At 40.2% G+C, this 26810-nt stretch overlaps 1 protein-coding gene across 1 annotated transcript in view; it reads right to left on the bottom strand.

Annotated features, from left to right (window-relative positions):
• Positions 1 to 17355, bottom strand: part of LOC104169003 (formin-binding protein 1-like) — a gene marked incomplete at its 3' end in the record, with an annotated part of 41205 nt that extends 23850 nt beyond the window's left edge. Inside the window, exons 1-4 of the mRNA XM_009709808.1 lie at positions 17255 to 17355; positions 14446 to 14571; positions 9220 to 9276; positions 6530 to 6677 (exon numbers count right to left, since the gene is read on the bottom strand). Of these exons, the coding sequence (XP_009708110.1) occupies positions 6530 to 6677; positions 9220 to 9276; positions 14446 to 14571; positions 17255 to 17355 (432 nt within the window). The remainder of the gene's footprint in view (positions 1 to 6529; positions 6678 to 9219; positions 9277 to 14445; positions 14572 to 17254) is intronic.
• Positions 17356 to 26810: the final 9455 nt, after the last annotated feature.

Below are 26810 nucleotides of genomic sequence, written 5' to 3'. Positions count from 1 at the left end.
ACCATCTGGCTGCACGGCAGCAGGCCAGAAGGCCCTGGATTCGGTGAGCACAAACACAGGTCCGATAGGTTGTTTGGAGATCATGTACCCCACTTTCCAATCCATCCTTGGGGGCTAATCACGTTCGTAAAAGCCCAGCTGTGCCAGAGTGCTCTATGACAGCAAACCTATGGGCTTTTCAAAGAGAGATCCAACATTACTACTAAAAACTAAAGTATAAAGAAAAGATGTTTGTGTTTTTAAATCCTTCTACAAGAATAAAGGGCATTACTACTCTAGCTTCCACTTACTCTAATCCCCAGCCTTGTCACAAAGCTTCTCTTCCACTCATCTACAACCAAGAGATGCCATCTCAACAGAATGTCTCCTCCCTCCATAGAAATGGTCTGTGACAATCCTGTACAACTCTTGTAGTGATCAGAAAACTAGAAGATGTAAAAGTTGATGCTTCAACAGGCAAAGAAATACTTATTTCTTTAAATAGCTGCAACCTTTTAGGTGTTTCCATACAGCCATCACGTATGTGTACACCCAGACACGAGTTTTAAGACCTGCGTCAGATATATAAAAATACTGAATGTTAACTAAAATGCCAGCCAAACATGCCGACATGTATCATGTACCTCAGGCCTTGGATAAACAGCATTTGCACACAGTTACAGTATGGCTCTGCTAGTATGGCTTTATTGTTGCTCTTTCAATTTAGGCTGATCTCTGTGGCTGTCTGGATAGAACACAAAGGGAAAATACATACATGGCCCATGCTCAACCTCTCTCGCCCTCAGGCGTTTCACAGTCATGGACGGAACAGGAAACATTACTGTCGATAGGAGACATCTCATCTCATCCCTCTAGCAGGCTGTTGCTCTGCAGTGCAATACTCAGGATAATTCACAGAAAACGTAACTACATTTGCTTGTAACCATATTTTGTTTCCCAATCAGAATCCTTCATGTAGTAAACAGAAGCCAATTTATTTATTTGAACTATTATTTCATAGTTCAATGTACCCATTCAAAACTGGAAAGAGCAGGGTATTAAGTCTACTGGTCTCAACTTTAACCCTGCTAAATCCAAAGTTCACATTCTAACTTTCAGCTGGACAGGATATTACTATTAGTTTCCCACACAAAAATGCTTTTTGAAGCTTTCGTAATAAGCACTTGCTTTTTCCATCCCAGAACAGTCCTTCACGGCATGATTAGATACTACGTACAACATTTAAGACAGGTTCGTTAGATTTGTGCCAGAGTTTGGGGAAAACCAACACTCAAGAAGAGCATACAGAATTCATTGTGATCTTTCCTAAACAATTTTCTGCATTCTTTCATTTCTTATAGCTACTACTTAACACTCCACCAGTAAAATTTAACTTAACGAAGTACAGCTGAAATATCTTTTAAGAAACAGAGGATATGTAAAGTTGGTTTGTTGTGCAGTGTATTTATTGACAACAGAATCTCCCATAAAAGCTCCGAGTTTTCTTTCGGTTCATAAATAGCTCCTGCAAAGCTTCTACCTGGCAACATCTCTATTTATTAATGTTTCATTTTTATATCCTTATACTTAGATCAAAACTAAATACTTCTAACTCCATTCATGGGCCAGTAAACTGGAAGTGTGTTAGTCACAGAACAAGAGCTGGGGAAAGCTCAATTTGAATCTTATCAACCTGAAGTCTGAAGTTTGGCAAATCACTTCCTTTCCCTGTCTCTTTTCCTCTTCCTACTTCCCACTTTGCTGTTAGTTTGTCATTTCTGGAAGGCAGCAACATCTCTGTGCCTCTGCAGCACAAAGCACAGCTGTGCTCCAAACACACAGAGACCTTGAGGCACATCCAAAATGCAACACGGAAAAATCCATTGTGCACTTGACAGGGTCGTATTCTGCCATCCTGTCTCATGCTTGCACAGTGCGTTACGCCGTGAGAAATCCTGTTGAAAACCACAGGACTATTTGCAGAACAGGGCGCTATTCAGAATGAATGAACATGGCAGAATTCCTCCAATTATTTACTTTTCATCAACACCTGAGAGTCTACAAGAAACAGAAAGTTCTCTGACATGTACACCCCCTGTATGAATACACACAGGGAGGGCGCACACGCTCCACCATAAAGAACCAGGCCATTTTTGCCCTCACAGTAGCCATAAGGATGCATTCATTCCCCGTTCCCCTTCTATCCCAACACAAAATGGAAGGTATTGACATCAGGTAAATTCTCTCCCAACCACAGAATCCCAGCGCTGCACCAGTTGAGTCTGCAGCAAAGCTCTTGGCTCGTACTTGACTTTCATGCTTGATTGTATGGAGCCAGTCTACCCCCGAGGGGAGGTGGAGGTAGAGGTGAAAGCAGCAGCGGTAATAAGAGGGATAGTTCATGACTCCCAAATACATTTTTAGCAAAGCTGACGGGAGCAACGGCTACACAGAGCAGCTGCTGCCAGAGGAGACCGTGAGTCAGACCTAGTTTGTGACTACCGATCTAAATCAGAATTGTCCTAGGAATTCATTCTTGAATTTCTATCCAGACAAACTGAGGGTTTTCCTCAGCCATAGTTGAGAGAATATCCAAACCAAGCTATCTCCCGGGAAGCTTTAAGGAAAAAAAAAAAAAGGAAATTCTCAACGCATGAGCGGTGCTGGCTACATGTTTGCTCAGAAGTCCTCTTAGGTGTCACCCAAAAAAAGGGTAGGAAAAAAAAAACCACACCCAAGTGTCTAGATTTTTTTTTTTTTTTTTTTTTAATAGAACAAAGCATGCTGAATAACTTGACAGGGGCAGCAATGTGGAGAAGCAGATTGCCTCACCTAAGCAATCAAAATGTTGGTGATCTCTCTCATATGGAGAATAACTGGCCTGCTTAGGAGCTACTGTCACAACCACTAACAGTCACAATGGGTGGGAGCAGAACAACTCTTGAGTATACTTCCAACCAGGAAATGTATTACCTACTAATGCTAGTGAAGTAAAGTCCAAGCACCCCACTTGACATTACTGGGATCATCTCTTTTTCTTTAGTCACAGACAAGCAAGACTAAGACCAAATTTTTTAATATTGCAGGGCCCCCAGCTCAAACTTGACACCTTCCACAGTTACCACAGTAAGGTTTTGGTGAAACTGGGGTGGCACGAAGAATGACCGCAGAAGCAAGCTCCCTCCCTGAATCACTCTCAGAGGCAATCCCCAACTTGTTTGTGTGGCTTGGTGGTGGAGGTCTTTGCACAGTGAAGGGGAATTCAGTTACACGCATCTGGCCTCAATAACGTCAAAAGGAAGGTCGACTGGGCATGACCTTCATATATAGCATCAACTGAAATTTCAGCTTGGAAGCAGCTAGCAAGATCCTGGCTGAAGATAAAAATGACTCACATGAGAGCATGGACACACTAAGATCAAGAAAATACAAGAAGAAGTTGAGTGAGGAACTGTACTATAAAGAGTTTCACTTCACTGGGCCGCTGGGAAGAACTGAAACAGCATAAGGAATTCTCCCTCTCAGACGCACACACAGTGTGTGTGAAAAGCAGGCAGGGTGTACGCCCAACTTCAGGGACTGTGGGCGCAAAACAACTCACTTGATACAGCGATAACATCAACGAGGGCTATCCTATGGAAAACGAATGCATAATGCAATAAAGTCTGGCACGCTGATTGACCTTTGTTGCTAAAGATAAAGTTTCACAAAAAGAGTCTTTGCTTGATATTTCGTACTGCTTTCTGATCATCAAAAACCATCACGCACCAAAGCATGTGATCTGTAAAACTAAAGGTAACCCAGAACTCACCCAAGCTCCAAACTAGGTGAGAGGAAAGAGGAAGTTTCTGTCTTTTGAACAGCACCAAACCACTGTGAATTTGTAAATCATCCCTCTTGTCCAACCTCCAGACTGTCCTGCCTGTTTTTGATTAGCTGCTGCTTCTCTTACTTTCGCCATTAGCAGCTATCTCATACGAAAAAACATGACATAGGCAGCCATCAAGTACACCTTTCACAGCAGTCAAGCAAATTCAACATACGTAAAAATGGCATGCCAAATGAATTTTATCCTGCATAAAACCAATGTAGGGCCTTATATACTATCAGGTTCTGCGCTGCTTACAGGCTACGGACTTGTACTTGTCGAGGAAAAACAAAGAAGTGTGATTTATTATTCTGTGAACCCTATCATCTGCTGGTGTAATTACACTTTAATCAATAGAGCTAAATGAGCCTGAAAACAGAGTAATGCAGGCATGCAACAGACCCCACGTTTTTAAAGATCACTACCCTCATCCCCCATGACTATTAAATGCACAATTCCTATTGCATAGAGTTCTTAAGTCTGATATATTTGCCTGACCACTTTCTGCTGTACTTGAGTTCATCTTTCACACATTTACACTTATGACACCTCTGTGTATCATTTCCATCTTCCAGGTGGGAAATTACAACAAAAAGAGCAAAGGTGCTTATCTATTTCAGACATACTGAAATCACTGGAAATTTGTACCATTTTACAGGTATTTGGACAACTGAATGACTTAATTCAGTCTCTGTAGACAAGAATGGGGGTGTCCCAATTTCTATCTGTGGCCCTAGCCCCAGAAGTGATCATCTCTTCTGACAGCTTATAGCAGCTTGGTGGACTGGACAGTGTTAGGTTCATGGTTGGACTCTATGATTTTAAGGGTCTTTTCCAACCTAACTGATCCTATGAACTTGTACTATAACAGCTGATGACATATCAAGCAGCGAGCACGAGAACTCTGGCAGCACAATTTCTGAGAACACCGAGCCATTCAAGAATTTCTATCATAAAAGGTTTTGCCAAAGCATTAGCCCTCTGTGATATTTACACAACTACCACCTTCCCCTCCTGCAGATCTCAGCGTGATAGATGCATTTGTGTTTTACAGTATGAAGTGAGAGAGGCCATGTATGAAAAATGCCTGAAGGCAGAAGCAGTTTCCTTTTCAATAACATTTGTTCATAAAAGAGAAATCTACAGGAATCACAGAAGGATTCATAATTCATATTACAAGAACAAAATGCTTAACCATGACTGACAACTGTTTTCTCTTAAAGGCTAAGAATTATCACCAACAGCAGGTAAATACACTGTCAGTTGCTTTTTTTCTGTTCCCACGCTGTTAGCACTTGACCAATATTAAAATATTTTTCCTGTCACTCATCCATTACTTAGGAGCCATACTTAGTACAAAAGTCTACAAACAAAACAAAAAAGCAATACAGTTACTGCTCACATTCTTTAGAAGAAAGATAGTAAGTCCTCTTTCATCATACTTAAAATGTCTAATAGATATTCCAATCACCTTATATACCCATATAATTGAAAAATTAGGTAAAAACTTCAGAAGTGACAGAAAAATGGCATAATGGAATGTTGCTTTTTTTTGCTTTGCTTATTGTACAGAGTCCATACTCAATGAAAGGTCATAGAAGTGCTGAAAAAACATTCTTCCATGTTGCTGCCAAAATATTATGTCCCTGAAAGATTAAACACCATTCTGCAAATTCAAGGTACTCTATACATTCTGTTCCTCTGTTGACAGACTTACCAACCTAATACTGTACTTAGGAAAAGATGGTAATTTCCAGGACTCTGATCCTGCGCAGCACTTCAAGACATGCTTAACATTTAGTGGGACTATTTATAAATGCGTAAGTTTTGCTGGACTAAGCAAGAGTACTTTTGCACTTTCCATAACGGACCAACAGTTTGGAAATGAAATATAGTATACTCTGATGCTCCCTTGCCTTGTTGCAATTTGCTTAGTCATTTTATACCAATGTTACAAGTATTTATAACAATAATGCTTAGAATCACTATTTCATGCCCACTCATTCCAGGGATAAAAGGGTTCACGGCAAGGAAGAAAATCACATCTCAACTATATGCCTTTCAGAGCTAGTGACATGCAAATTAATCAGCTTTGAGCATTTACTGTAGCAGGCACATACGTTCCTAAACTACTAGCTAAAATAGAGTACTAACATAAAGCTCCTAATTCTACTAGACTTAAAGGATAACAGGGTGAAAACCAGATTTCCCACCACCACAAAACAAGACAGACACCATATTTCTCATTAGAATGATTTTTTCAGAAAGTTCTGTTGACCAGATCTGGCTGAGAAGCAGGAAAATGTGAACCAATATTCTAATAATTCTTTCAATCAGTCTCAGTAATATAGTTTCTCTGTTTATTTCAGGCTTTACACAGTGCTGTTGGACTCTTCCCTAAGCAAGCTTTTGGCTAACTGAGCCTTAAGCACAGATGGGTCTCTGACCTTATTTAGCAAGGATTCTCCTGAAGGCATTGCTGTCTGATTTTATAACATTTGATTCAAATGGTTCAGTGACTTGGCCAGGGCACATAACCCAGTTTTTTTAATGTTTGGTTCACCAGCAAAGCTTGTGTTCATTAACTACAAATAAATTTTGCTTAACATTGAACTCCCCTACCACTAATTATGTGTCTTAAATAGCAATTAATTGTGACTAATAAAAAAAATGATCAGTTACCGATTTCCTCTCTTGTTTCAGCTCCTGCACATAGCGTGTTAACTCTCCAGTGATAAGAGAGGTCATGTTCTCTGAAATGACCTCATGCTGTCCGGCATAGTCGTTCATTTCATTTAAAGTGGCTAGGAAGGCCTTAGTTGATGTGTACCTGCAGAGGACAAAAATGCATTTAGCTTTTAGTCCCTTTCTTTTCAGAAAGACATACTGCAAAGGGAGGTTGCATCCTTCTTAAGCACCTAGTATTGCTACGTGAGACTGAACATGGATTAGCAGAGATTCACTTGAAGGAACTTCTCAGAAGGAAGCCTACCTCACACACTGACAGTTGTCTGATAAATTTATGTCGATTTAGACCGTTTGACATTGGTTTTTAAAATACCACAGTTTTAGAGTGCTTGGGACTTCACTATTCTAATCTATCTTCACCAAACATTTCTAGTTATACTCTTTCAAGTCCTACAATTCAGTGCACAGACTCATCAGTATACCCTACCTGGCAAAATCCCATCTAAGCAACTAACTTTCTTGGCTAGCATAGTGCAGAAAACTTTTCATAGTGCAAACTGGATTTAAATCAGCTATAGTTTATAAAGTTTTCAAAAATGTAGTGAGTTTACTAACCAGATGTTCATTGTCAACCCATATTTTTTAGTACCTTCTATCATAAGGTTTGTTTTTCATATAAAATAATCTCCTATACAGTATTCCATGTATTATTAACAGCAAGAAACGAACATCTGTGCACACAATTTCAAAACAGCAGATTATGTCACTAGCATATTCAGCACAGCACAAACAGAGCTTCATTTAAATACCCCAGCTGGCTCTGTTGGTCAGCTGGAAAACAGCAACTTTGAAGCACTGCACTTGTACATGCTAGAAAAACGATTACTACTAAGTGGTAACGGCCTGCATTGATAACACCACCTAAAGGTGAAAAACCAAAGCAAAGAAGGAGGGACTTAGAGGAAATAGAGGGCAGTGATACAAGCAGAGATGAAAAAGGCATCAGAGAAAAAAACAGAAAAAGAACTAAAAATATAGTCCAGCACAAGCAGTCACATTCACAGTCAAGCTGTGGTGCCTCAAGAGAAATTCCAGTTGCAAAAGACAGGGGATCAAAGCCACAGAACTACAGACTGACAATAAGCTTGAAAACAGATCATTTTAAGACAGGCTGTTTCAAAGCAGTGTCCGAGGCAGCCAAAGGTCGCATGACAAATCCCCAGATATTGTTTAGAGACATGAGGAAACTATACTGAGGTGAACACTATGTTTAAAAGGGCAAAGGATACACAGGATCTTCTGTGCCACATCACATGAATCATTTAACTCCAATATCCTTTTCCAGCAATGAAAGATGCATCAAAAAATGTAGTAGTAAACTCAAAATACCCATTTATGGTATAACTACCCAAAGGCAGATATATTCCTAATCCTGGGTACAGACAAAAACAGTTGATGTGCTGGTAATGTAAGCTTCCTTGTGTAAATATCAGTATCTCGGGAAGCAATGGCATAAATAACTGAATCCCAAACAATGTTACTAAAAATAAATTAAAAAGAAAATGAAAAGGCTGTTATCTCTGTTAATATGAGCCACTACAGTAGCTGTATACAGCAGCTTGGGGGTCTGACCCAAAAATCTGATTAATGTAATCATACAGTTGGACCATATCCAAACTCATTTGAAATGTTTCAAATTTCAAGGTCAAGGGTTTGAGCCTGCTGCTGGGCTCTCCAGAGGCAGAGCAACCTCCTGCAATAAAAGGCTGCAGGGTCAGACTCCACCAGGCCTTCATTCAAAGCTGATGCATTACAAAACGCTGACGTTGAGAAACTTCGGAGTCAGCGTGCTCTAAGGAAAAAGGTTCTCGCTGTGGCTTATAGCCTGTCTATTGGAAAGGTCTTCCTCCAGACAGTTCTCATCAAGGGCAGGAATGTTCTTAAGGACATGTGGTCTATCATCACCTGTATCCATGTCCGCAGTGTCACTCAGTGAAGGAGCTGGGCTTTGACACTGCAGTCGCTATCTGTGAGCACTGCATTAGTCCCCTGCCGCCACGGAGATAGGGTCTGAATACGCGACTCAACAGCAGAGACAGCTGAGGCCATGCAACATCCTTCAACAGCAGCAAGTCACACGTCGATCCATCCCAGGATACTGGGAGTACAAATTACATCCTTCACCTTATTGTTCAAGAACCACTGGTTTCTCTGTGGTGTTATAACATTATCCCTTTAGTAAGTTACTAATCTGAGTTGTCAGTCCATTTGAGTAATTTAATATTTATATAGACTGCTTAAGTTTCACACTAAAATTAACAACTGTTTCAGATCATGCTGAAAGTGGTAAAGGGTTTGGTCAGTCACTTCAAAGAACCAGGATCATACAGTCTGGCTTGCAGTTTTTAAATGTACATAAAAACCCAAAACAATTGAACACAAACAAACCAGGCATCCAGAAACCCTAACATACAAAGGGAATTGAGTAGTTACATACCAAATCCAAACTTGGGAAATCCACTCTTTAGTATCTACCATGTAAGCCCATTTCTGCATCTATGATTTCTATACCTTTATACTTGACTTTAAAACCTTAGGTTTACAAGCCAAATCCTAGTTGGTAACCCAAACTTTTCCCCTTCTTCCATCAATGGATTCTCACCCAGCAGTGATCATGAACATACCTGTATTCTTCCTCTTCTTTGGAGTTCTTTTTGGGCTGGTATTTCTTTGAAAGATTCCTAAAATTAAAAATACATATATATATAAAATTAAATTTTAAATCTCCTTTAAATTAACTGGATAATCTTTGCATGCGCACACATTCTGTGGGGCTTCAGTTTTTATTTGCAGTGACTAGAAACCTTTTCAGAAGTATGACTGTAATTAGGCTTTCATTGCGTTGCAGTAGCACTCAAAGGATGAGCCACACAGTGCTTCAGTCTTTATAACTGCAATAAAGTAGCAGATCCTGAACCCAAGAAGTTTGTAAATTAAGGTCCTGAAGTCAATATACCTGAGTTCTGGTTCTGCTGATGCACAAGTCTCCTTCACCTGATCTAAAGGAGAGACCTTTTTACAGTAAAAACACAGGTCCTTAGATACACAGGCACGCTTTAGAAATGCCACCCAGGTGCTACTCCACACATAAAGGTCAGCCAGCCCCTTAAAGTGTGATTTGCTGCAGCAGATGACACTCAGGGCCAGGCAAATTTGCTTGCCTTTAGCAGGATGCTTCCAAGGAAAAGAAAAATCTTCATAAAGCTGTGGGAAGCTGCGCTGAGATGATAAAAGAACAATCATTTTATGATTATCAACTGATGCTGGGAGAAACGTGAAATTTTATTATCCCAATTAGCACAGATGATTGCATCTCTCATTACCCCACATCCACCCAATGTTTTAATTTTAAAATATTGATGTGATCTTCAAATGATTGTATCTTGAATAAGAAATCTGAACATACCTGTTAGCATATCTGACAGTTATTGTATAGCTTTCATTGACTGCAAGCCCCTAGCCAGCAGTAAATCAAGGGTTTAATGAATGTGCGCTGTCCACCTGACACTCGATGCACCTTGCTCATACTTAAAGCTCAGTATTACGATACATATTGCACTGCAACACAATACACCACCACGCATCCGTCAAACACTGCAAACCAGAGAGCTGACAAACCTTACTCAGTAATTGTAAGACCTTCTCAGTGCTGCAGCACTGGGATCCCCCCTATTCTAAACTAAACCCTGTTACTGTGTGCCTTCCTGCGCTCTCTGTTACCCTACTGTGAAATGGAAGCCCTTTGTTTTAGCTTAACATATTCACTGAAACAAGCTTGTAAAGAATAACGTACAAGTGGTACTGATGGAATCGTTGTCCGAAGGACTACCAACTTTCATTGACGTATCTGTGCTAAACTCTTTAGAGGGCTCCCAAAACACATTCAGTTGAAAAGAAACCATTTTTTCAGAGGTGTAACCCACTCCCTGTTGCACGCTGGTTTTACTGCTAACTGGGAGACAGCAGGGCCTCTCGTCTCACATTTCTTATTCCTTTTGTTCTCCTTCAGGAATTAAGAAGCATCTGCCCAAACAGAGCAGTAGCCAAAACCCTGGCAGATTTGCCCAGACAAATGTGTTCCTCAAAATTTAAGTATCCCTACTGGAAGGGATCCAAATGAGCATCTCCTTTCCAGTCTGCCTTCTCTGAAAAGCACATGCTCTGAAACAATGAACTTTTTTCTAGTTCTGCACACAGCAGCTTCAACCAAAGAATACCAGCATGGGAGGAACTCGGCAAACTGTTCTGCATGGTTACAGTAAGTCTTACAGCACTCTTTGTATGCCATGGGAATGCCTCCCTCCACACACCTGCTTAAAGAGGAAAGGAAAAACCACAAGAAAATATGCACAGAAGACTACACTAATAAGGCATTTTCACACACGCTCAAAACCCACATCTCCCTGCACTGTCATGCTGCCCAATTAATTCCAACATACACAGCAACTGTCGTCTTGTGAATCTTTGAAGGTGTACAAATGCTACAGAGCTGGGGCAAAAAAATCCAGATAGTATGCTCTCACAGGAAAACAAGATTCTGAAAGCATGTAACAAGGATTAGCATCTGGGTTAAACATTTTACTATTTTATACGTCCTTTATAAAACCACATAAATTATAGAGTCTATATATTTCAGCTAGATTTATTACTCTTTTTTTTTAAAATCAAAAACATACATATGGTTTCAACCAGGATACACACAAAAAAACCCCAGAAGTGATACTGAATCCAGAAGTATTGCTGAAGTTCAGCATGCACTCATGCAGTGTCATGATCAGAACACCAGCACTTCCCATGTTCAAGCTCCTGAACCAATGGCACCTTCAGAGCTAACAGTGATTAAAGAGGGAATTAATGCATAAGAACAAAGACCAGCAGCAGAATAGCAATTCTGGAAAGATTCTGTGCTAGCCTGTGCACCTGTCTCCGATTCATGCTTGTATTTGCCTTTCACCCTGCATCATTTTTTCTGCCTTTCCAGCTTGTTTCTCTGCTCCCTTATTACCACTTCTTTGACATCTTGCTCCTTCTCTCACATTTATCATCCATCAGAGGTTCCTGATTCGCAGATTATCCTGGTATCTTAGGCATTCTTTTTCCCAATACGTCTTCCTCAATGCTATCTATCCATCATCACATCAGGCAAGGCTTTTGACACACCTCGTGATATTCAGAGTGTGCACGCTGGAAGGTAAGTGACTGTAAGGTACGTGCACGCTGTAAGTAGTGACTGGGGAAGGATGACAACAAAACGCTGCTTCAGCACAGAGAGCACAACCACCAGCATGCCCACGTCCAATGGAAGTTCAAAACAAAACACAGGAACAAGTGAACACTCTACCATAGTTTCTCCATCCCTTCCTTCCCATCCTTGTGTAATGACTCAACAATCATAATGTAAAACAATTAAGAAAACAATCATGTCAAATGTGAACTGGACTCTCAAACCAGGACTGATTGTAAATGGTACAGCCAGGACTTGACTACTGCAGGACATTGTGCAAGGTATAGGACACTGGGGAGTTTCTTCCACTGGTGTAACCAGATAAATTTGATGCAACCTGCAAGTATGTATATCTAACTTAAGATTTTTAAAACAAAATATTACATATATATATCTGCAGAATTATAAAGAGGAAGGACAGAAACAATTTAAAATAGAAGCCAATTCAACAGCAGGTTGAGATACAGATAGTCAGACAGGAAGAATAGCTAGCTAGGGAGCCCAGAGACCAAGCAGAACACACAAGTTGCACAAAAGAAAATAAAGTTCAGCAGCTTTACTTACACTATAAATAAAACTTAAGAGTTAAATCCACAGGAGTATCTTGTGTTAACTTGTCCCTTTTTAATAGTACATCTGCATGTTATGACGTGCAGTAACATGCTGCAGCCCTTTTAGACCAAATGGATGCAATACAAGAAAGGTTTGCACCAGGCTTGTGGAGACTTATTAAAAGCAGATGCAGTGGTTTGGTGGTGGTGGTTTTTTGGGTTTTTTTAAATGTCCAGCACTGTTTCATCTCAACATTTTAGAGGTCTACATTTTTGGTTTTTTCTTTTATACCTCTAACTTCTTAGATGGCTACATACAACATTGTCTTTAAGAGCTCCCCAGGGATGAATGTATTTTTCCACAAATCATACTGGGGGAAGGGGGGACAGGACAGGATGACAAATGCAGCTATGCTTCGGAAATTGAAATATAGAGAGAAGAAACAAATGGAAGAAGTTTGTTTTGGAAGCCTAGGACAGACTAAGAAATAAAACTCAGGAGTTCAGAGTTTCTAAACAGTCACAGGTAAAATTATGTCCCGCTTTCTTTAAACATTTTGTTTATGTGTTTATTTTCATAATTATGCTCGTTACACCTGAAATTTGTCATCCTAAGAAATTCAGTGAGTCTAGTGTGTGATTCTTCGTAAGACAGGCCTGCTCACACCGATACTCCGCTGGGGTTTCCCAGTCCAGTCACACTCTGTCTTCCAGCTCATTTTGCCTCTGTAATTCAATCTCTTCTCATCTCCATAGGATGTGAGCAATTTGTTCCTGCACAACTCATTTTCTATTTCCTGCTTGTCTATAGCAGAAACCCTGGGGAATCCTTGTGGCATTCCCCTGAGAAAGCACATAACCATAAAGGTAGGTGTTTTATCAACTAAAAGCTCATAAATAACAGGCTATTGTGCATCTCAAATCCATTCTAACACAAGCATCAAAAAATCTGGGTGATTTTTTTTTTTTTCCCTAAACAGACACTGTGCTTTAGATAGATACAGATCAACTAAAACCTCAGATCTCAATCTCTATAAATACTGCGAAGATGGAAGGAGTTCTAATATATGTTACCGTCATGCAAAAGAAAAAAAAAGGTATGGATTTATTGGAGGGGTTAGGAAGGACTACTCCTGGACTTCCCTCCCAGTTAGCTCCATCACTTCTAGTTTATCACCCTGGCCATCAGTGGCTGCCAACAACATTGCACTACAGCCTCTCTCTCTGCAGCAGCAGCACTGCCCATGGGTTGTACTCTAACCCCCATTCACCTCTCATTCTTCTCTACCCTACTGGGAAAAGCAGGGTAAGAGCTACTTCTTGTGGAAGGGTTCTCAGTACCCCTTCCCTGTTTACACTGCATCTGACCTCAAGGAACATGTTTTCTGGGTCCGGTTCACATACACTTGTCTATTTACCTACATCCTGATGGTCAAACCAGACATGTAGAAAGCACCTAGTAGGAATTTCCAGTAATTTAGCTACTGGAGATAAATTCACGGGATCTCTGCTGTGTTCAGGAGACACATCGCAAGAACGGTGGCAAGATTATACAACTGTCAAAAGTCAAATCTCAGGTTGCAACCTGGCTAACTACACAGATGAAATTTCCAAGGGCTGAGACTGACTTTCTGACCTGCAGTTTCTCCAACACGCATTCAAAAAGAGCCTGTCTTACGAAAAGAAACCCTAAACTTTGCCTTACAACAAATTATCATTATTCTGCTGAATTCTTAAACCCTTCAGCATTTATGCGCAGCAGTCCTCATTTCATGGAAAACATTACAATACTATCCTCAAAGCCTGAGCTATTAATCATGCATAAATCGTGAGTAAGCCCTAGTATGCCATTCAGTCACTTGAACCACCTTTCTTTTTGCAAAGCATATGATTTTTAGCAGAGATTATAAAACAGTATCTTAAATTAACTTTAGCTTTCCAATCTCTAAATTAAACCTATTTTCTAAAAGCCATTATTATAAACCAAACAAATTACCACCACTGAAACAGTAAACTTAAAGATGATTACAGGCTCTGAAGAGATGCATAGCTGAGTTCAACACATACCAACTTACCTAAGTTGCTTTGCATAGCTGAGTTCAATCTCTGTTCTTTCTTTTACAAACTTGATGTACTTTTCCAGAACATCAATACCCCACTGCGTGTGTTTTTCTAAGTTGTCAAACTGGTCCTGCAATGAATCAAAAAAAAAATAGTTTAGTCTCGTTGAACCTAGAGATAACTAAAAATAATTTTCAAAGTGCATATCACCATAAAGAAAGTGTTATTAATATTTTCCATTACCACAGTTAGATATTTTTGTTGCAACACAGGTTTTTAATCAACGGAAATATGTCTTTTAACATGAGACCAATTCAGTAAAATTCTTCATTCCTCATTTCTGAATCAGTTTCATTTCAGAAATCTTGGCAATTCTACTGAATACAATCTTCTCATATAAAGACATACTTAGACAAAGGCTAAAAAATAGATACTCTTGCCAGTATTTTATTTTACTCTGAAGAATTTAGAGAAGTTCCATGAATTTGGGGTGTACTCTTAATTACTAATTCTGATTTTCATCTGAAAAATAGAGACTCCAGGTTTGTCAGTGATATGAATTTAAAATATCATTAGAACAGTTAATCTTTTTACAGAACAAAATTTATTTCCCCTACAGCCTGTTTTGTTCTAAAACAGAAGACATGCTAACCAATGATGCCACAAAACAATGACATTAGCTATGTTTGCAGTACATTTTCTTGTCTATCTCCATTTATATACAGATTTTTCTTTGTTCTTCAAATATTGTTGCCCTCAAAAAATAGTCACACATGTTTTCAATAAAATCTTCTTCAATCAAGAACATTCCACAATTCAGTTTGGGATTTGCAAATGCCAAGAGAAATTAAGTAACTCTAAATCCAAATTAATTACCAAGCCTGATTACTACTATCTGCAGGGTTAACCTAAAATTACCTTATTTTTTAAAATTTGGTTACTTCAACAACACTCACATTCCATAATTATCCATTCCACACAGCATTTCAGAAGTTAATGTTTCTACAATACTTGAAAAATATTTTTTAAACTGTGATACACTGAATACTTATCCCAAGAGAAACACAGTGTAAACAAGGTCTTTAATATCAGCCTGACTTACTTGGCACTAGGTTCCATTATGGTTTACATGGAAAATAGAGAATAAGTTTATGCATCTGCAGTACAAAGGTTAGTTTTACAACATTTTCCAAGAAACCGTACACAGCAATAGATTTGGGTCAGATACTTAGCTGCCACAACTAAAGCTTCTGACAGAAGCAATGCTGCTTCCTACCTGCCAAAGATTTGGTCTTGTGACTTTCAGCTTGCAGAGTTATCATCGAGCGTTATCAAAGCAATATAAGCCCACTTCCTTAGATGCACAGAGCAGAAAAATAACCGAAAACTACTACAAAGCCTTGTTTATGAGTATGTTGCTTTTAAACAAATACCTCTTTCTGCTTTGTAGCATATCTGGCTCTGACAGTAAATTAGACCGGTATTAGGAGAGATTCTTCCAGCACTGAACAAAAACCAGCCATATACACAGAAGCTGCTACTTGCTAACAAAACTGTTTTAACTGTATTTTGAAGGGGAGAAATAGAAACCATGTTAGAGGAAGAAATTTGCAAAGCCGTAGCGAGAAGCAAGTTAAAACAGCAGGTAATGTGCATGGAACAGGACACAAAGGGTTTGGGTACCTGCGTATTTGCTCTGGTTTAGCATAAGGTACTATTAAATCAATTCAGCCAAACCAGACTAGGCTTCAACTTAAATTATGTCAGTTTTAGTCAATTAAAGAGGCACTGGGGGCAGAACAGCAAAAGTGCAATAGTATAAAGTTACAAAAATAGTAAAAAACTTCTAAGCCTTATGCTCCAGGAACTAAGAAAAAGTGGTCAGGGGCAACTGGAGGAGAAAAAAAAAAAACACAAAACAAAACACACCACCACCCCAAAACAAAAAGATTCAAACCACACAGAATAAAACCCTGACTTCCAGCAATATAAGTCACCCTTAAACCACTGTAACATCATGCACTCAGAAAGAGGATGTATGTATTCTGCAGAAAGGGAAGATGTGGAGTAAGCCAGTACATATTTGCATATAGACAAATCCTTATTTCAGACAGTTTCACAGCTGTGGAGAACACAAAGACGACACGGTAACATGACGGACCTCTCCTCCTCCCAGAGGGCTCAGATGAGGAAGGAACACAGTGTGCTGCCTGGAGCACCACGCCAGCACGACGAGGCACCTTCTGCTCTGCTTCAAATGTACAACCTCAACATCTCTCAGATTACGCTGGCGTCAAGAAAGTACTGAAAACATGGCTTTTCTAAGTTTTCTGATAAACAGGTCCTAGAGCTATCCCACACTCTACTCTTCCACAATTTACATTATTTAACATAAACACATGCGTATAAAATAAATACCCCATGAGGCAGCCCATTACTCACAAGTTTACATGCGTTCACACACAATCCCAATTTTGAGAAGGGAAATCTCAGGGAGGGAAACCCACTCCCTAATCCCTGTAAGCAAATTAAACCACCTTTATCAGATACACCATACTAGTAGTAACAAACTAACTTAGCATCCTACTGTAACCCCATCCAAAGAGGAAAGGTCACAGTTTCCCATAGGAAAGAATGCCTTTCAAGGAATTCCTGCCCTTCAAGATAATTCAGACTGCTGACTGCACAGAAAGATAGGGCAGATTCACCTGGAAAGGCAATCTTGGTGGTGGCTTGTCCAAACCTCTTCCACTACCACCACCACCCTGATTCAATTCTCAGAGCATCCTTTAGGTCAGAGTAAGAATAAAAAACTGAAATCAGCTCCAGATATCTACCTGAGTTTGGTCCGTTATCCCACAGATGGATCTGCTGGACTGTTTCAGTGGTCTCACTATGTCAAGTTTGGCAAAAGAAAACTCCATGATGTGCAGTGCACAGGCGAATACACCACCGCGCAGCTATCCGACAGACCGACCATGTGAAGATGCTAACTTTCTATTTATAAAGTGAGCAGAGCTGTAACCAGAAGAACCTCAAGCAGATAAGCCACAAGCACTGACCTCCGCTATCAAGAAGCAAGGTAAGTTGAAATTCACCTTCCTGCAGACTTTGCTAAAGAGAAGAGTTTCTGTCCTTTTCTGAGCACGGAACAGTTTTGGTCCAAACGCCATTTCACTAAGTAACCAACGTGTTACACTGGGCTCATGTATTCCATTATCTGTCCTCTTTTCTGAGTTCCCCAAGGATGAAAAAAAGTCCATAAAATTGGCAACACCATCACTTGCTGAGCATAAGATTCCAAAGGAAAGGCAGTGCAGCCAGAGGAACCCAGCACAGATAGTCCTCCTTGCTTCATGGATCTGCTCAGCAAGCCGAAGGTAGGCAGAGGCTCTGTTAAAGCTAATGAATGTAGGGATGACAGAGTACACAGAATGCTTTGATGGTACGATCGTAAAGCATAACCTTTAATTCATGGAATCCCAAAGTTCGGGAATACATGCAAATCAACGCAAAACCAGAACTTCTAAAAAGGAGATTTTTTTGAGAGTAGTTAACAACAATATCATGCCTTCAAACAATCAATATTGAAAATATTTTTTTAAATTGATTTAGTATTTCCAAAATTTGTTACAAAAATGCATTAGCATATGGAATTTGAAGTGCTAAAAAACCTCAGCTATTATGTAGCAAAATTGGTCTAGTTTTGGTATCCTTAACAAGGAGATTTTCACCTTCCTCCATAACAGACTGCCTCCCACAAAAGATTTCCCAGAAGCAGACTGCTAGAAAAGTTCTTCAAAAGATTCCCAAACTCCAGTTCTATGTTTCACTGAACTCCAGAATCATTTTATAGCTTACAAAAAAAGTAATCTTCATAGTAATTAATCCCAGCAAAAAATTAGATCTCATGAAGGGGGCAATGTAATCAGCAAATTAGTTAGTACTTTGGTTAACTTAAGCACTTGTAGCACTGGGCATGAGAAGCTTCTTGTACTCAAATAGTAAAACTCAAGAAGGATTTTCAAACAGATCAATAAAGGTACCAGTGTCGCACTGAAACCAGGAAGAAACTGGTGGCTGGGGAAGCATCTACCTTACAAAGAGAAGCAAGAGGGCAGCTTGTGAGGATTTATCTGTCTCGGCTCTGAAGGAACTTGGCTCTACAACCAGGAGCAGTCTCATGAGAGCACAACATGGTTTCAGCACGAAGTGCACCATCCCCACCAGGGCTGGATGCAGGTGTAGCAGGTAAAATGTGCCACTACAGCTGTGCAGGTTCGGTCATCAGCTGGCAGATGGCTCAGGTACCTCCAGGAGCTGCAGTTTCAGCTTTCAATTTCAATATATATATTCTCCTCTGTTCATTTTTGCAGCCTCCTCACCCTTCCAGTTAGGGATAACATTAGAAAACAATAAATTCCACAATGCTTTAGCATTCTTCAAGAAAAGCAAGAAAACAAGACAAGAAGCATGACAGAGTGCTCAGTGAGAATGCTCCCACCAGACCACAGTGAGAGGGGGAAACAAAAGGTCACTTTGCACCTGTTTTCTCTGAAAAAGAAACACCAAAACATTTTCTAGAAGCATCCACTACTTTCCTCTGACTCACAGACTGGTTTACATCTAAGAACACCCTTGAGCAAAATACTGCACTAACAACGAGTCATGTATCACAGCAGGCTCCCACCACAGCCTTCACGTTGTTGTCTATGTCCTTTGGCCTTCCAACTTGCCAAATCTCACGTTCTCTCAAGTCCCCATACTTATTGCGATATCAACAGCTTATTAAAAAGAAAAGATTCTTGATTGACAACCAAGATGTGCATGTAATTAAGCTACTCATGCAGCTGTAACTTACTCCTCTTCATCAGATTCCACTGGCTTCCCAATGGCAGCAACACGTGCCAGTACAAACACTCCATGCCTTCCCCAAGTGATGGAGGAGTTCGAACACACAAGCTGACCCACCTGACTTCACGTGGGTGGGAAAGCAGAGCCTCTGCTCCAAGCTGCTTGAAACAAACAGCGTCTCTTCGTATTTATTCAGAGCTTAACACATTCTTGAGCATGCACACAAAAATTAAAGCTCAGAAGAGGAAAGAACTTTAGACATCAACTTGAACAGGAATTAGACATCCAAGTACCCAGAATGCTTTGAAAATTTCATCCCTAAGGCAAAGTGTGTTTCTAACTTCATTTCTGTTTCCATTAATTCTCTCCTGGTATTTTTACCACTGCCCAAACAACCTCACATTCATGCATTCTTTCTGAGACTCGGCTGCATGCTTGTTACACTGACAATGCTTAAAATGGAAATAGTGCTGCCTATTTGCTTTTCCTCATTTTAACGGCTACTTTAAGCTGTCAAATCCTCTCATTTCCCAATCCTGAAGTCACATTCCCCAGCTATGTGAAGTATTTTGGGAAGACGAAAGTTAGCCATTAAAAAAAAAAAACACAAAATAAAGAAAAGCTTTATTCCCATTTCTAAGCCACACAACATGGAGTACAACCAGTTATTGAGCAATAAAGTGTTATTCATGTGGTCTTTGAAGATCAGCTCAGCAAGATATTCCTTCCTCTTTCAAGAGTGCTTCCATCTATTGCGAAATAGTTCAACACAAGGCTTGTTCAGATTCACTGATGGATGGGACTTTAATCTGCCACCAAGGGGCTTCAGCATTAACATCTACTGAAATAAAGGGGGTTCTCACTCTTCTCTTGAGTTACAGCCTCAGTTTCCCTGCAGCCAGACAACACTCACTCAGGTCACTCCCCGAGTCCGGTAACTGCTTTTCACAAACAGAAAGGCTGATAACATGGAGTCCAACTCCACCATACAGCCAGGCCAGAAGTCCTGGGATTTCTAGTTGGTTTCAAGTGAACAAAACATCAGATTCTGGGAGACTTAACCAATCAATTCTGCAATTTTAATCATCGTGTCAAGCCTGCTCAGATTATACTTAGGTGGCAGTGCCTACTATACCAGTAACCAGGCTGAACTGTCACTCCTGCTATTTTCACAGGTAGTGGTGCAGGAGTGCACAATCAAGAAGAATGCTAATACAGACAAACAGTGAAGAAAGAGCATGCTGAAAATTCAGATGCTAATAACAGAAAAACAAAGCTTTTATATTTACCATATTCCCAATTCTGATCTGGCAACATAATAAAATATGCACGATTCTTAAACATTAAGAAAATTTGCAGACTTTCTACTGCTTCATTCTCCAGGGAGCGAGATTCCATTTCCTCTCAAAACTACTTGTTTATCCACTGTCCTAAAATCATAAGTAGGAATAGGGGAATTAAATGCTAATTTTTACTTCTGGTTCATATCTTCTCTTTCCACATCCCTTTTGTTTTTAAAAAAAACACTCACCCATTTCCATAGGCAAAAGCAATTAAAGTGAAGACCAAGAACACATTAGTGTTCCAATTCTAAATTACTTTTTTAGATTCCACTGTTTAACAATTTCAAATTATAAAAATAATTAACAAGATCATGAGACCTTCATAGGCTTGGTTAAGTCTCACATGGCACAATAGTGCTCGCAGAATACAACAGAATTCAGATCACAAATCCTCAGAGACCTATGATAAAGCTCTATGCCAATGTTAACAGTCTTCAGGCAAATTAATAATGAAAGAAAATTCATAAAATACAGACTACCACTGCAAGAGCCTTCCAGAACACAGATGAGCAGAAAATACGAAAGCACTTCAGCATCTGTTGATTCAGCCACTACCGATGAGAGACAACTTCCCCCACAAAACTTGTCAGCTATAGACAGCAAAATCCTCAGTTAATGACAACTAAACAAACATCCGTGTTTATACATGTTAAGTATGAAACAGAGTACCCGTCACTAACCTTTTGCTTCACACAGCACAGCCAAGGAGGACTAATAGCACCATGGAAGAAATACCGATGGGACAGGGAGGCCATCTCTTTTTGGTTTACGTTCAAATGCTGCTGTGGCTTTACCGGTTGTTTTATGAATCTACCCTTCCATCACCTCTGTATATCCGGTTCTCATTAACAAAACTATTTATAATCACATGCATTTTTCATGCAGATCTCCTATTCATCCACATGTTTAATTTCATTTTACTCTATATTAAGTAAGTTCTTCCTGACCTTTCACCTTAAACAGGCACATTTCTGCTTGAACTGAATAATAAATAGCCCTTAAACTTATTTTTCCATAAAGCCCAAAAGGTTTTTAACTATTCTTTTAGCTCTTCTGATTCACCTCAGAACTTGATCTAGTTTGGAGGAAACAGAAACGAAAATAAGATTCTTTGCTGCATCATTAGGCAACTGAGTGCATTTCAAACTTGGTGGGGGTGGAAATCCCAGAAACCAAAAGTAGAAGCAGGCTATGTTTTATGTTGAAATATCTTTTATGTTGCTAGATAAACTCACCTTCCATTGTCCTACTTGTTCCAATAAACATTATGAATTAAGCAGTTTCTGCTCCATATTTCAGCCCTGAAATGCTTGCTCCTTTCATCATTTTGCTGAAGCCGTAAAGCAAAGTAAGTTCTAATATTTATGCTAATTTTAATTTGGATTTTAAGTAATGTTGCCCCAGTCTAATAGCAAGGCCCTTTGCACAGCAAAGGGTAGCAACAGGGAGCAAGCCTCTCCATTGCTCCCAAGACCGACCACACTCACCCCCACCCAGAAAACCACCTTCCACAAACTCGAGAGTGAGAAGTGCTGGCTCACAGGCAAGTTTCAGCCATGCCCTAACCCTACCTTGATGGAAACCTGACTGAAGTCAAACCAGAAGTGCTTCTGAAAAAAGCCACCTGAGCATGTGTCACAGAGGCCAGCACCTGGAGAGCCAAACGAGTATTACGGCCATGCTGAGGCAAAGCCAGTTCTGGGAGTACAACCAGATCTTCAGGCTTCAGAGGGAACAAACTAAATTGCAACATCTGACAAAAAGACCCACCTATAGTAAAGCTGCTTAGGTACATCCCCCACTAACGAAAATGCTGAGCTTGTCTTTATACTCGTACAGCTTACGACCTCATTGTAGAGAGGGTGATGCCCAACACCAGCCTCTAAAACACAGTAGTAGGTTACAGAGAGCTCGACAAGAACAGCCGTGCAGAGCCAACTCACCAGCTCTGAAAGCAGGGAAGGGAGGGAGAGACTCCCTCGGCACTAGCACAGGGCAGGAGGTCAGCAACTGGAGATGTCCGGGAGCACGGCCCCGGCACCCGCCTTGGTGACCCACTTTAACACCTATTACAGAAGCATTGCAAAACCTGACATGTGGTTCACGGGGAGGACGCTTCCCTGTGTGAGTACAACCGGTGTCATCAACTCATCAACCACCAAGACATTCAGGCACACACACTCTCAATGTCTAGTTCTCTCTGCTGACAGCTTAAACCATGAACTGAAACTACTCCTTCCTGCAGCAGCCAGAAGGCTCTGAGTCACCGTTGCCGCCTGGCTGTGGGTGCAGGAGTGGTGGAGCTCTGGGAGGAACAGGTGCTCCTGCAAGAAAACTCCTGGTCTTGGCTCGTACCACCACCGCCAAAAGCTTTCCTCACCGGTGCCCAAACCTATTAGACTCCCAAACCCTCCCCACCTCTGCCATCCTGGTATCAAACCAAGCCTTCTCCTCCCCCTTAGCCTTTTGTATCCTACAAAGGATGTGGTAAAGCAGAACCTGTGGTCCCTCCACAGAAACAGAGCAAGTAACGGTGCTAACACAGCAGCTAGGAAGGCAGGCAAGAGAGGGGATGTGCCATGCGAGAGAGGATGTGGTTGCTAGTACCGCAGCAGCTTAAAAAGATGTTGTGAGAGGTAAGACAACAGACAGCAATGATTAATTCTGGGGAGTGGGAAGGCAGTACGATGTGAACAGCTCAGCTGGAGCAGGACAGAGCTGATGAGCAACAGGTGATTAAAAGAAACAGCAACTGAATCAAAGGATACTGGATAGTTAGGGACAGCAAGACAGTCCTTTTGCAGGCAAAAGGTTAAATGGGAAGCCTGGTTTTCTTGGAACAAAGGAGATTTTGACATGAAATTAGTAGGTTACATGCTCTGGATGGCACATGTGGAAGAACATAAGTCCATCTAGTACAGAGCATTATATAGGTGCCATTTCATTTTCATTCAAACAATTACTTGAAAAGGCCGTACAAAGGCATTACAGACTTGACACAAGTCATCTGCTGTTGTCAGTGGGAGATGCTTCTAAGAAAGCCGTGTTACACCTCTTCACAGAGGAAATGTGCATCTTAGAGGTGTCAAAATTTCATGCTCTTGAAAATGAATATTATAGTTTTCTTGAAATAAGGAAAAGGTAAGGCTCAAAAACATTGTTTGCAATAGATGGCCATGACGCAGCGCCAATTAATTTCCTTCAAATCAGTTTATACATTTTGAGGTTTGAGGCACTGCATGACTTCGCCACAATGAGAACCATCTGGCATAAGCAGACCATTCAGAAATGAACACTTTTCAAGCACACAATTCTGCTTATAAAATAGACGCAAGAAACCCCAGAATGGGACACGGTTTTGTTTCAAAATACACTATAATGTGCAAATTACAACCCAGGATACAAGCAAGCTCTTAAAGAGCAAGATAATAAGAAAGAAACCTCAACTAATGCCAGATGTAAGGTCAGAAATACCAACTATTTTTATTGAAGGACTGAGTGCATTTCAACCTTTTTCTGTGCCTGTTCAGCAAGACAAACACGCCCATGCAGCTTCTCCTTTCGGTGACACTTCCACTGTTCAACTGATTTAAGTGAACTTATTCCCTACTAGGTACGGGGATAAGCAGCAAAATCTAGACCTTAAAACCCAGACTCATTAGCCAAGTAAAAACTAAGTAAAGGCTCATAACTACTAAAGTCTACTGGGGCCCAGTGAGATGATGCATCTCCACCATTAGCATTAATGACACCCACGAAACTAATTTAAAAAAACAAAGAAACAAAACAAAGCAATGCTAACCTCTTCCTTCTGCTCATCCTGGGGGAACAGGAATGGGACAAGGATTTGGTTTTTGCTGACAGTATCCAGAGCTGCAGACTGAAAGCTGCAATGACCCACAGGGATTCACTGTTCTGTGTCTTATAAACACGAGCTTTGAAAATGAGCAGATTCTGGTGTGTATCACTCTGCCGCTGGGACGATGGTATAAATCATGAGCCACAGCACAGTTCCAGATCCGAGCTGCCTCCCTCAGGAGTTGCAGCATGGTAACAATGCTAAATATATGTTGTTGTGTTGTTCCAGTAAGGTTTTTCAGTTTATGATGTTGCAACTTTTCACTGTTCCCCAGCACCATCCCACTTCCCCGATTTAATACACACCCATTCTTTTATTCTGAAAGAATTTGAACAAACGCAATTTTAGAACTAATTCCCAGTAAATCTTTTGGTGCTTGGCTACATCTTTGGATTAACTGTTGACTGATTTTCATCCTCTTTTTTTTCCATTCTGTGAAGCTCTCCCTTAATAATACCAGCTGTTAAAACAAAGATCAACAAGATCTCTTGCCCACAGCTTCCCCTTTGGGCAGCTGTGTACTAATTATTAAAAATTAACCATACAGTGTCCCTGCCTATTGCATGGATAACTACAATAGAAAAACAAACAAGCCCGGTGATCCATTTAAAAGACACACACACACACACAAGGCAATTCTGTCCTCTTATCCAAAACCATACTGAATTAGAATAGTAGAATCTTATCCACAAGAACAATACTTCAAACTGTAGTAGTCTGTGGGAATGTATTTTGGGGAAACTAGCTTTTTGCCCAACTTCTTTGTAAACCAACACCATACTGGATTCATTACGTAGAATATCCAAGCTGTTCTATGCATCCCCAAAGTACACAATTTTGTTGTTAATATCAAATCTTTTCAAAATATGATCTGGATCTAAGCATGTAGTTGGAGTTTGGGAACTCATCAATTTCAATCCCATTCTGTTGAATTCTTTGGAGGAATAATATTTAGGTGTGGGGGTGTTTTGTTTCATTTGGGAGGGAATCAGTTTATATAACTACTTTTAAAAAAAAATAAAAATCAGTGACATTGTTAAACTTTGCAAAATAAGAGTCCCTGATCTCCGTCTATCTAAATGTAGCCCATATGGGCGACGTTAAAAAAAAAAGTAAAGGCTTTGCCAGGTATGCCTGGTATTCTCAATAGCAAAATTTCTGATCTTCTAATCTCCATTAAATAAATCACCTGCCAGGTGCAGAATTGAGCATGTGCTCTAATCTCTTTTCTACACAGATGCTAAAGCAAAGATGTATTTATTTATTAAACAGAAGAGAACAGCCTTGACTCCTCTGACTCATTTTTGCTGCCTCGTCTGGCTGGGAAGCACTCTGAGGACTGACTACCAAACTCCATTGCAGGCATGGTGTCCTTATGGGATGTTTATGCAGACGCTTGGAAAAGAAAAATGTTGTAAAAGTCACTGTAATTCTGCTTAGCTGGAGGCTGCCTCCTAGAATCATTGGAGCAATGGCAGTACCTAGGGTCAAAAAATAAGCCCACCCCAATGTGTCCAAAGCCCTTCCATACAGTTCAAATGAAAAGTGAAAATCTGTAAACTGACTGTTCCCTCCTCTCTTTTCCAAATTAAAAGAAACTAACAGCTGAAAAAGTACTCCTTTGCAGATGGGGTTCCAAAAGCATTTAACATCTTAAACACCATGACATTACAAATGCAGTTCCAGATTTTTCAATGGCCACTTCATGTTCAGGACCAAGTAAGATTACTGCTATGCCTTCAGTATTTTTATCTGCCATTGCATTCCATTTTTAATGGAGAAATTACACTTGGCGTTTCTGCTCCAATTCAAGAAATAGTTCTGTTTCCCAAACAGGAGACTTCCCAGACAGATATATACGATTCAGGAAATCTAAAGCAATAGATACGTCGCTGTCATTCTGAGGACGTAGCATTTTAAACGTCTGCAAACTTAGGTATAAGTTAAACTTTGTATTTAAAGTTGGTCACTTCAATATTTGCTAACCAACTCTGTTCAAACTGCATTTCATAATTCAGTATTATCCACTCATACATTCCACTCTGTGGAGTGGAGTCAAGCAACACCGGCAAAAAAGTAGATTAATTCTGGAACTACGCCAGAAATAGAAAATAAGCAAAGAGCTGAGGAAAAGGTGAAGAGATATTATTCCTTAAAAACCATCTATGAGGGTTTGTCACAGCTTTATTACAGTAACACCCAACTCTTCCTACAGCTATGAAAATGGCAACCAAGATCTTCAGCTAACATCCTGACAAATATTTTCCTATTACCTTTCTCATCTCAGCTTTTCAGCTGATAAATGCTTCAGAAAAGGGACTAA

This window comes from Cariama cristata, unplaced genomic scaffold (assembly GCF_000690535.1).
Source record: "Cariama cristata isolate BGI_N322 unplaced genomic scaffold, ASM69053v1 scaffold9281, whole genome shotgun sequence".
Classification (NCBI taxonomy): Eukaryota; Metazoa; Chordata; class Aves; order Cariamiformes; family Cariamidae; genus Cariama; species Cariama cristata.
This window is presented reverse-complemented; position numbering and strand designations above follow the sequence as displayed.